Below are 12377 nucleotides of genomic sequence, written 5' to 3'. Positions count from 1 at the left end.
CAAGAAAACCTCTAAGTAATTAATTTATTGTAGCAGTTATCAGTTATTTCCAAAGGTATTCTGTACCTGTAGAATTCCATATGGCTTATGGCTTGAATTTTGTGTGCTCAGTGTCAATTGTCCATGTTACAACTTGATCAGCATTTGGCTTTCCTCTAATTGCAGAGTCCAAGAATTTGAAAAGAAATGTGTACTATGTTGCTCATTATCACTGCATTAGAATTATACAGTAATTTATTGAAGCTAAGTTATTTCACAAGCTTCATCACATTTATTCCATCTGACCGCCCTGGGAAATAGGCAGGGCATAGATTATTAGATCCAACTTCAAACGAAGAAACCAAAACTCATTGGAACTTTTCTCACTAAAGTACTCCTTAAAAATTTTTTTTAAATCCTCACCGGAGGATATGTTTATTGATTTTTTTGAGAGAGGAAGGGGAGGGGGAGAGAGAGAGAGAGAGAGAGAGAGAGAGAGAGAGAGAGAAACATTGATGTGAGAGAGAAACATTGACCGGTTGCCTCCCATATGAACCCGAATGGAGGATTGAATCTGCAACCTAGGTATGTGCTCTGACTGGGAATAGAACCTGCAACCTTTTTGGTGTACAAGACAACACTCCAATGAACCGAGCCACCTAGCCTGGCTCTCTAAAGTACTTTTATCTAAAATATATATATAGTAAATGCTTGTAAGCTGATAGCTACCTGAAGCATACAAAAGAATCCCTGGAATACAATAAATGTTGACTGAATGAATGGCACCTTAGTTATTGAAGTACTGTATAAGGCTGCCCCAACTATCAAGGCATTTCAACCAATAATCACTCCATCAACCTAGCTGTATGCCTGAAGCCATCTTTCTTATCACCAGCACATCTGCACTAACAAGATGGATTGTAGAAACATCGTGCTTGTCCTGTCATACAACATGCCGATGAGAATAGTGGTTACATTGTGGGAGCTAACTCTTACCTGGGTTCAAAGCCTAGATCGGGAAGGAACTAGCTATGAGCTTGGGGTAATCACTTAACTTCCCGGGTCTATTTCTCTGGAGTGATTTTTCTTTTGTTTATGGGTCACATTTTCCTATTCTCTGAACAAATTAAAGACCTGATTATAGCAACATAAAACACAAATTATTTTGATAAAACAAAATCTTTGCTTCCTTGACAGAACATGTTCATAATATCAAGAGTAGACCAGTCATCTAAGAAAACTTGTCCTTTTAACAGATGAAAGGATATTAGATTTAGTATGATATTGATATTAAACTTTATTTTTAAAAATCCTAACAAATTTATTCAATCTTATCCAGCTGATCACACATAAAATTTCTTTCCCAAGATTCCTTTTCACGAAACTTTTCTCAAAAATGCAATTCCATACCTTATATCTTCTTTTACTTGAAAACACATAGTATTTCCTTCCATATTAATTAAAATTCTTAATTGTTGGAAACCTTAATTTCTAATGACAACTGAAAAGTAAGTAATTAGCACTCTCTAGTCTGGAAAATTTATGAATACATTTTATAACCTCTGGAAACATAGGCTCTTTTACTGGAAACTATATGTAGTTTTTGTTTTGTTGTAACAGGCTTACTTCACTTTGCTTTTCTTGTATAAAATCATGTGATGACCATGGCTGGAGCCTGGGTCCTCTGCACAGAAACTCTGGTGTGGGTTTTTTATTAGACGGCCTGTGACTGTCTGATAGGGAGGCTTGCTGGATACATTCGAGGGGGAGATAACTGTAGGTCTTGGAGATGGCACCAAAGGTGGCCTGGGCCAAGTTGCCCAGAGTGGCGGTGCAGCCCGGCCGAGGTAGAGCAGTCTTTGATACCCGCCGTCAGCTGCAGCTTCCTGGGCACGGGGGCTGAGACGATACCAGTGCCCCTGGGGGTGGGGACGAGGCACATCAGCACAGAGCCTTAGGGCCGGTCACCTTGCAAGGGACGGTGTGGGATTTGCTGATCTCGTGCCCCCCGTAGCCTCCCTGCACAGGGACAATAGAGAGCCTGACCAGGAGGATGGCCCCACGGATGGCAGTGGCTACTTCCTTGGGGCACTTAACACTGCGGCCGACTTGCCCACTGTGGTCCCCAAAGGCCACAAATGCTTTGAACGGCGCCCTGTGGTAGCGCGGGTCTGCGTTTGCACCAGCATCATCTGCAAAACCTCGTCCTTGAGGGACACCCCCAGTAAAAAGTCAATGACCTCAGGTTTCTTGATGGGCAGGGAGAAGTAGATCTCCTCCAGGGACTTGATCTTCATGTCCTTGACCAGCTTGGTGGCGGGGATCCACTCTTTGTCCTCGGCCTTGCCTCCACGAGCTTGTCCTGCCCGGACCCTGGTCTCAACCTGGGCCCTGGATGCGGCCGCCAAATCCTCCACGAACTAACCCTCTGCAGCCCCCCACCGCACCGCCTCATCCGCCATCCGGTGTTTCCCCGAAGAAGAAATACTGGCAAATACATTTCATAATTTTTTAGAAACACATGCTTTCTGAACAAAGCACAACACATGTTAATTAACAAATTCAAGTTTATCTAATTTGTCTGCAATAAGAAGTCAAACGAAAACTTAAGCTTATTTAAGAATTAATGTTTCAGTATTTTATCTTATGTGGAAATGATCTAGATATTCAAAGATTTTTACTTTGATTCATCATTTATTTTAATTTGTCAAAACTCTAAGGTTTAAAGTTACCAAAAGATTTGGAGGAAGTAAGTAGACATGCCATAAAAGATAAATAATGCCAAAAAGTTCACCTAAAAACCTACCCGATCTACATCTATTTGTTTTACTTGTTCTTAATAATTATGTGTGGGTTACTTATGAAAATGTCATCGTACTAAGTTATTTTTCTTGCTGACAAGTTTGGCAACCAAGATAACATGAACTTATTTGACCAATAAACCCAAGTAGAATAAAGTATTATAACCCTAAAGACATGCCTATTTAACCACACCAAACGCAAACCAGCTTTAACATCAAATATTTTTTCAGAACACATGATCCTGAAAAGCATTAGGATTAGTTTCTATTATATTTATGAGAATCTATATATATAAAAACCTAAGCAACCGTTACAACCGGTTGACCGAACGACTGGTCCACCAGTCACTATGATGTGCACTGACCACCAGGGGGCAAACGCTCAATGCAGGAGCTGCCCCCTGGTGGTCAGTGCGCTCCCACAGCCAACCTCCTGCAGCCGGCCAACCTCCTGCAGTCCCTCCCCCTGACCAGCTGGCCAACCTCCTGTGGTCCCTACCCCTGGGGATCAGCCCCAATTGGGACTAGGAGAGAAGGCCCCAGTAGGCCCCGATCACCAGCCAGGCTGAGGGACCCCACCTGTGCATGATTTCGTGCACCAGGCCTCTAGTTTTTATATAAGTACTTAATTTCTTTAAACCAATTAAACAGAGATTTTTACGAACCAATTCTAGCAATATCCTCCAGAGGTAAACATACATACACATATATAAACAGATGCAACCAGAGACCTGATGGTTTCTTTTTAAAATTTCAGCCCTGAGATAGGTACAATAAAGTTAAAAAAAAAAAAACAACCACTAATTTATAACAGTTGGAATAAGTTAAGTTTATTCATTCAGTTGGCTAAACCTTTTTCTTATTAATATTTGTGGTGAAGACAATTAAGATTTCCATTTTTCCTTGGCAAGGAACCTTAGAGCCAGAGCAGCAGTTTGTTCTTTAAAAAACCCTTCTTGCACCCTAGCTGGTTTGGATCAGTGGATAAAGCATTGGCCTGTGGACTGAAGGGTCCCGAGTTCAATTATGGTCAGGGCACATGCCCAGGTTTCAGGCTCAATTCCCAATAGGGGATGTGCAGGAGGCATCCGATCAATGATTCTCTCTCATCATTGATGTTTCTATCTCTCCCTCTTCCTTCCTCTCTGAAATCAAGAAAAAAAAAAATATATATATATATATATATATATATATATATATATATATATATAACCCTAATATGCAAATAGACCGAATGGCAGAACAACCAAACAACTGGTCGCTATGACGTACGCTGACCACCAGGGAGCGTGCAAGGAACATGGCGGGCATTGGCCACAGCAGGATGGTGGATCAGGTAAGCGGGGGCGCCAGACCAAGGCGGGCGCCAGTGGCTGTCATCGGGGCAAGCCTCTGGTGGTTACTGAAAATTCTTTGCTCCTGCGTGCCATGGTCCTGCCCAGTGCTCACACCTGCTGCTTGCGCCAAAGCCGCCACTCACACCTGCTGCTGGCGCCTGACACTGCCCCTGATCGCTCAGTGCTGTCAGCGTGTGGGAGTGGCAGTGGTGGGAGTGGGGCTGCTGGCAGAGAGGAGACTGGGGCTGTGGTTGAAAGGACTGGGATGAGGCGTGGAGGATGGGCCGAGACCCACCCCTGTGCCCACCACAGCCTCGAAGCCCACAGTTCCTTTCAAGGTGCACCAATTCGTGCACTGTGCCCCTAGTATTTAAAATAAATAAGTAAAACCCTTCTTGCTCGGCTGGCATGGCTCAGTGGTTGAGTGTTGGCCTATGAACCAGGAGGTCATAGTTGATTTCTGGTCAGGGCACATGCTCTGGTTGCAGGCTCAATCCCCAGTGTGAAGTGTGCAGGAAGCAGCCGATCAATAATTCTCTCTCATCATTGATGTTTCTATCTTTCCCTCTCCCTCTCCCTTCCTCTCTGAAATCGATAAAAAAATATATATATACATTTTTTAAAAACCTTCTTTCCTATTTTTTCTTCAATCTTGGGAATTGAGGATGGTAAAGAAAGGTGGAATTTGAACTGCTTGTAGAGCTGCATTTCTGGTTTTCAAAAGATTTGTAAGATAAGGACAGCTACTCTCAATTCCCCCCAAATTAGGTTGTAACTTCAGTGACACCACAGGTTGATCTACCCATCCAACTGGGTCATTCCCCACTTTCTTCTTTCCCTCTGGGTACACAGTTTTATTTCAGTGTAGGGGAGGAGGCCTTTAAAACATCCTATCAGGCTCTGAATCTTCAGCTTCCAATTGTGCCAATTTTCTAATCCAAAAGTTATCAAATCCTTTCAAATACCTTGTCAGGTTTCAGGCAGGAGAAATAGTAAGATTTTAAAGCACCTGCTCAATTGGCCAACGTTTCTTTTAAACTCCTTTTAGTACCTTTTTTAAAAAATTTCAATATGTCTTTTAGAAGCTTCTAAATATCAAAGAATGAATTCTGTTGTCTTCAGAGAGGTTTGGAATTCTCTCTTTAAGGGAGGCCCCTTGAGATGGACTTAAAGTTTTACCTTTGTGGCCATTGGAATTTTAAATTATTTTGGCTAAATTGGCTGTTTTTATTAAAATGGCACAAGAGGCCGAAACCGGTTTGGCTCAGTGGATAGGGCGTCGGTCTGCGGACTGGAAGGTCCCAGGTTCGATTCCGGTCAAGGCATGTACATTGGTTGCGGGCACATCCCCCGGTGGGGGGTGTGCAGGAGGCAGCTGGTCGATGTCTCTCTCTCATCGATGTTTCTAGCTCTCTATCCCTCTTCCTTCCTCTCTGTGAAAAATCAATAAAATATATTTTAAAAAAAAAATAATAAAAAAAAAATAAAATAAAATGGCACAAGAGGAGGGACTAAAATGTTTTATATATATAACCAACTAGAGTTCCTGGGAAGGAAGTTCTGGAGAACTTGTTGGAGGAAAATTTTAAAGAAAAATTCCCCTGAAAGCTGTCACAGCCAGACAAAAGAGATGTTGTCTATCTTTGAATCATTCAATTTCTTAGAGGTCTATACATACCAATTGAAAAAACCCTTCTCCTTCATCTTGTTTAACATTTCTAAGATTCTCTAATTGTGCAGGTAAATATACTAATTTCAGAATCTCAAAAGATCCCCAGAGGGGCCACTCTAACTCCAAATTGTCCTTTATATCAGGGTTCATTTAGACAAATACTTAGCAGAGGATGGACCATAAATCCAACTGGCATTCCAGAATTGGATTTTCCCTGCGTAATGAGCTTAAAAATAAGGCACCCAGGATCAGAGGACCCAAGAATAAAGGTCGGAACATCAGCTGAAGGAGGGAGGTCCGGAACCGAGAGGACTCATAACTGGAATCCCAGAGCTGTTGGGGAGATGACAGAGCACAAGGGGCTTGAGCAGTTGCCTTGCTCAAACCCAACAGTGGCACTGGAACTGAAGCGAAGTATTCTTTGGATCCCATGATGCCAACACCAGGTATGTCAAAGGAATTAAAAAAGAGTCTGGAGGCTTTGTTAGAAATAAATGATTTACTCAAGGCTCTTAGAGGTTGCAAACCAGAAACACAATAAGGCACTACCCAGAGTGTGCCGAAGAAAAAAGAAAAGCGGAGGGTTCTTACAGCAGAAATTACATTCTTAAGAAGAATCAGTTTTGTTTGAAATTTTATTAAATTTATTGGAGTGACATCGGTTAATAAAATCATATAGCTTTCAAGTATATAATTCTATAATACATCATCTTTATATTGCATTATGTATTTACCACCCAGTCAATTCTCCTTCCATCGCCATATATTTGACCCCCTTTACCATTTTATACCTTCCCTCCCTCCCTCCCCTCTGGTAACCACCACATTATTGTCTCTGTCTATGAGTTTTTGTTTGTTTGTCTTGTTTGTTCATTTGTTGCTCTCAGTTTTATATCCCACATATATGTGAAAGCATATGGTTCTTGACTTCTTCCATCTGACTTACTTTGCTTAGCATGGTATTCTTAAGATCCATCCATGTTGTTGCAAATGGCAGTATTTCATCTTTTTTGATGGCTGAATAGTATTCCATCATATATATATACCTAATCTCCTTTATCCAATCATCTATCAAAGGACACTTTGGTTGTTTCATGTCTTGGCCACCATGAATAATGCTGCGATGGAGATAGAGATACATATATATTTACAAATAAATGTTTTCAACTTTGGGGTGTAGATACCCAGAAGAGGGTTTGCTGGGTCACATGGTAACTCTATTCTTAATTTTTTTAGGAATCTCCATACTGTTTTCCATAGTGGCTGTACCAGTTACATTCCCACAAGCAGTGAGTCCTACATTTTTAACCTCTGAAATGGTCTGAGATGATAATCATCTAGATGAGCAGTGGTTTGGATAATGGATATCAGGTGGATTGGATACGTGAACATTCTTTCCTTAGTCCTTCAGGGTGATCTGAGGATTATCTGGAGGTTTGATATATATCCAGGTTTCAGGCTAGTCAAAACAAGAATAGAATTGTTTCCTCATACCTCAACCTACTTGATTTTAGTAATTTAGCAGCTTAACCATAGTAAGTACATTTTATTTCTTCACTTTATTCCTCAGTGAATTAACATGCTAATTTTCTTTCCCTTCACATGTCTATTCTAAACTTTGACTTTTTAACCACAAGCCCCAAAAGAGAAAAAAAAAAAAAAAACTTTTCTTGCACAGTTTTTTCAAAAAGAGGCTTGTTTCAGTCCTCATTGCTGTAATTTGTTTTACAGGTACGAGTTTTCTAGCTCAGACAACTAAGACAATCTGTAGGCTGCCTTGAGGTCTTACTCATATGCTGCACTTTTTTTTATATGTTGAGATAAGATAGTGTATGACTAAGAAAGGTGAAGTGTTAAGGTGTAGTTTATTGTAGATTATTTAAAGTTTCATTCAACTCTTGGAGAAGGGGAGCAAAGCAGTTCAAAATGCCTATTACAGCCCCCCTCCCACCCCACCCCCCACACACTTCTTCTTTGTATTTTTTTTTTTTCCTGAGAGGAAAGGAGAGAGAGTGAGGGATAGAAACATCAATTACGAGAGAGAATAATTGATTGGCTGTCTCCTGCATGCCCCACACTGGGAATCAAGCCTGCAACCTGGGCATGTGCCCTGACTAGGAATCAAACCATAACCTCCTGGTTCATAGGTCAATGCTCAACCACTGAGCCAAGCCAGCTGGACTCTTTGTCTTCTTTTTAACCAAAATTAATGAGAATAGAAGGGGATGGAGAGAGCTTTTGGGGGCTTCTTTGTGAAGGTGAAGTACACAACTTCTGTTTTTTCCCCACTTATTGCCTCTAACAAGAGTAGAGACTAATTATCATAGTTATCAGGTGACCTAGAATCAAAGACCTCAGACACAAATCCTCTGCTTTTACATATGTGAAAATCGAGGCATAAAGAGGTTAAGTAATTTGGCCAGTTAAAAACAAACAAACACATACTCCACCCAGCAAGCTATTATTTAGAACTGAAGGGCATATAAAGAGCTTTCCAGACAAGAAATGCGAAAGGAGTTCATCACCACAAACCAGTATTATATGACATGTAAAAGGGTCTTCTTTAAAAAGAGAAAAAGGGAAAGAAAAAATAGGTCAATGCCCTGGCTGGTTTGGCTCAGTGGATAGAGCATTGGCCTGTGGATTGAAGGGTCCTGGGTTTGATTCCGGTCAAGTGCACATGCCGGGTTGTGGGCTCGATCCCCAGTAGGGGGTGTGCAGGAGATAGCTGATCAATGATTCTCTCTCATCACTGATGTTTCTATCTCTCTCTCTCCCGCTCCTTTCCTCTCTGAAATCAATAAAAATAATATATATATATACATATATTTTATTTTTAAAAAAAAAAAGATCAAAAACATGAACAACCTGGCCGGTGTGGCTCAGTGGTTGAGTGTCAGCCTATGAACCAGGAGGTTGCAGTTTATTCCTGGTCAGGGTATATGCATGGGTTGCAGGCTCAATCCCCAGTAGGGGGCACGCAGGAGGCAGCTGATCAATGATTCTCTTTCATCATTGATGTTTGTCTCTCTCTTTCTCTCTTCCTCTCTGACATCAATTAATATTTGACAAAGAAGGCAAGAGCATACAATGAACAGTTTCTTCAATAAATGGTATTTGGAAAATTGGACAGATACATACAAAAAAGTGAAACTAGACCACAAACTTACACCATACATAAGATTAAACTCAAAATGGATAAAAGACTTAAATGTAAGGCGTGAAACCATAAACAACCCAGAAGAAAACATAGGCAGTAAAATCTCAGAAATCTCTCATAGCAATATGTTTGCTGATATATCTCCTTGAGCAAGGTTAACAAGAGAAAACAAACAAAGGAGACTACATCAAACTTAAAAGCTTTTGCACATCGAAAGAAACCATCAACAAATTGAAAAGGACACCCACTAAATGGAAAAGGTATTTGCCAATGATACATCTGATAAGGGGTTAATTTCCAAAATATATATAGAACTTAACAACTCAACACCAGAAAGACAAACAACCCAATTAAAAATTGGGCAAAGGACCTGAATAGATACTAGTACTTCTCCAAAAGGACATACAGATGGCCAATAGACAGAAAAAAACACATATTTAATGTCACTAATCATCAAATTAAAACCACAATGAGGCATCACCTCAGACCTGTCAGACTGGCTATCATGAACAAATGACAAGTGCTGGCGAGGATGTGGAGAAAAGGGAACCCTGGTGCACTGTTGGTGGAAATGCAGACTGGTGCAGCCACTGTGGAAAAACAGTATGACATTTCCTCAAAAAATTAAAAATGGAACTGCCTTTTGACCCAGAGATCCCACTTCTCAGAATATAGCCTAAGAAACCCAAAACATTAATTTGAAAGAATACATGCACCCCTATATTATTGCAGCATTATTACAATAGCCAAGATCTGAAAACAGCACAAGTGCCAATTAGTAGATAAGTGGATTAAAAAGCAGTGGTACATTTACACAATGGAATACTAGCTGGTGGTAAAAAAGAAGAAACGCTTGCCTTTTGCGACAGCATAGGTGGACCTGGAGATTATTATGCTAAGTGAAATAATACAGTCAGAGAAAGACAAATACCAGATAATCTCACTTATATGTGGAATCTAATGACCAAAATAAACCAATGAAAAAAAAAATAGAAACAGAGGCATGGATACATGGAATAGACTGACAGCTGTTGCCAGATGAAAGAAAGTGAAGGGATTAAGCAAAAAACCACACATATCTATAGACCTAAACCTATACCTATAAATAGATATAACACATATCTATAAATAGATATAACACATAGACACAGGCAACAGTGTGGTGATAGACAGAGGGAAAAGGGGGAAAATGGGGGCGATGGGCACATGATGCAGTATGATGATGTTTTATTGACTTTTACACTTGAAACCTATATTGTTTTGTGAACCAATGTTACCCCAATAAATTCAGTTTTTTTAAAAAAGAACATTTTGATGGTTGCCAGATGGGAGGAGGGTTGGGTGAAAAAAGTGAAGGGATGAAGTACCTACAAATGGGTTGTTATAGAATAGTCATGGGGTTGTAAAGTATAGCATAGGGAAGATAGTAAATGATATCCCAATAACTAAGTATGGTGCCATATGGTATGAGATTTATGGGGATGATCACTTAGTATGTTATATAATGTATAATCACTGGTGTACACCTGAAACTAATATAATATTGTATGTGAACTGCAATAGAAAAAAATTTTTTAAATGATTTAGAAAATAACACATAGGACAAGAACTATGATATCAAGTTACCTATTGATTCACTTACATTCTCGTTTTCCACTAAATATCCCAAACAGAGGGTTGCTTATACAGTGTGAGATTTGCATAGCCCAGGACCCTGTTGTTCAAGGTGTACAGGTAAGAAGACTGGAAAAGCAGAGAGAACATTTGATCAGCTGTTTAATCCGCTTGGAACAATGGAAGTTACAGCTGGAAAGGACAGCTAGGAGTACAAGGAATATCTAAGGTGTTTGGACTCCTGCTCGAACAGCTTTCGTGCCACTCATGATTTTCAAAGATGGGAGTAACTTGATCGAAATTAATTGATTAGGGCAAGACTGACCTGAACGTGGAGGAAGATGGAGAGGTCAGAGCCTGAGGTTCAAAGATGGCTATAAGGCCACTGCCTCGGTAAGGGCAGCCACCGGGCGTGGGAAGAGGTGTGATAGGAAGATGCTAAGTCCCCAAGTCCTGCAGGAGCAGTATGTCTGCGTGCAGGACGTCGGGCTTGCGGTGTAGTGTGTGTGAAGCACTGGGCACTCCACATCATGTTTACCTTATGGTTCTGTGAAAGAAAGCAACACTCGAAACTCAGCGGGGAAACCTCAGCCGTGGAGGGTCCGGCCCCAGCTCCGCAGTCCGCACGGCCCGGACCGCGGGCTCAGTCCCGCCGCCTACAGGTCACCCAGTTAAGCGAGGGCCTCGGGGGGAGAGCCCTTCCCCAGGCCCCGCCCCTCGGCCGCGCGCCTGCGCTCTCCGGTCCCGCTCGCCCCGCCCCCTCGCTCCCCCGCCCCGCGTGGTCGCCGCCACCGCGGCCGCCCAGGAGGAGCTGGGGGAGGACGGTGGCCCGCGAGGCTCGCCGCAGACAACGCGGCGGCGATGTCCCCGAGCCAGGCGGGTGCCGCGGCGGCAGCGGCGGGCCCTCGCGCGTGGCCAGGCGGCCTGGGCTTCGGCCTCCCTCCGGTTCCTAGGAAGCGGGCCGGCGGCCAGCGCGGGAGCAGCGGCAGCGGAAGCGAAGGCTGCGGCGCGTCTCTCTCCTCCCGAGCAGCCTAAGCCCAAGGGAGGCCAGGCGGACGGGGTGGTGGCTGGCGGGGGTCCGCTGCCCGAGAATGGGAATTCTCTTCACCAGGATATGGAGACTGTTCAATCACCAGGGTGAGGGTCTCGGGCCGAGGGCGAGCGGGTGGCCCGGGTGGGGAGGGTCTCCCAGGTGGAGGGTCTCCCGCTGTTTCCGGAGTGCGGGCGGCGCGGTGGCGCGCGGTGTGGGCGCGGGGTGCGGGCCGCGGGGGCCTGGTTTCAGTCCCACTCCCAGCTCGGGGATGGTTCCCGACTCGCAGCCCTTTGTCTTGGGGGACCTTCCTAAGAAATCCCAGCCTGCACATGCACCCATTGCTCCGATTTCGGTTAGGGGCGGAAAAGGTTCCTTGTCTGACGGCCCTGAGGGGCACAGCCTGGCCCTCCAGCCCTTTTCCTCCAGCAGCTGGCATCGCACACCCGGAGACACGCTGGGGCTCTCTGCGAGGAAGGCTGTAGGTCGTGGCCCCAGCCGCACCACGGAGCCTCCGAGGGTGGCGGAATGCGGAAAACACGGGCAGTCGCTCTGCACTTGTCCAGGTTTATGAGCCTTCCCTGCACCTCCCCTCTCCTTTGGGAACATCCGTCTGTAACCTGAATAGTGATGGATTTCCCCCCCGTTTGCCATATGTATATCTGTTTGAGGTTAAGCTTAAGGTCATTTTTCTACTTGTGTGCTTACTTAAATAGAGGGGTTTGTGTGTGGTTTTGTTGAGTGGGGTGTTGGTTTTTTTTGTTGTGTGAAAATGTGTTTCATT

General features: G+C 43.3%; 1 protein-coding gene and 1 pseudogene across 6 annotated transcripts in view; one reads left to right on the top strand and one right to left on the bottom strand.

Moving 5' to 3' along the window:
* Positions 1 to 1630: 1630 nt before the first annotated feature.
* Positions 1631 to 6221, bottom strand: LOC103283525 (40S ribosomal protein S2-like; annotated as a pseudogene).
* A 5120-nt stretch (positions 6222 to 11341) lies between these two features.
* The window catches only part of ARL5A (ADP ribosylation factor like GTPase 5A), a 39824-nt gene continuing 38788 nt past the window's right edge, over positions 11342 to 12377 (top strand). For all 6 annotated transcript variants that reach the window (XR_008557379.1, XR_008557377.1, XR_008557378.1 and 3 more), the window contains exon 1: positions 11342 to 11700. Coding sequence is in view for 2 of the 6 variants with exons in the window: in XM_054722728.1 (XP_054578703.1) it covers positions 11655 to 11700 (46 nt within the window). In the remaining 4 variants the exon portion in view is untranslated. The remainder of the gene's footprint in view (positions 11701 to 12377) is intronic.

The sequence above is a fragment of the Eptesicus fuscus genome, chromosome 11 (assembly GCF_027574615.1).
Source record: "Eptesicus fuscus isolate TK198812 chromosome 11, DD_ASM_mEF_20220401, whole genome shotgun sequence".
Classification (NCBI taxonomy): Eukaryota; Metazoa; Chordata; class Mammalia; order Chiroptera; family Vespertilionidae; genus Eptesicus; species Eptesicus fuscus.
The sequence above is the reverse complement of the archived record's forward strand: the minus strand, read 5'-3'. Positions and strand labels throughout refer to the sequence as shown.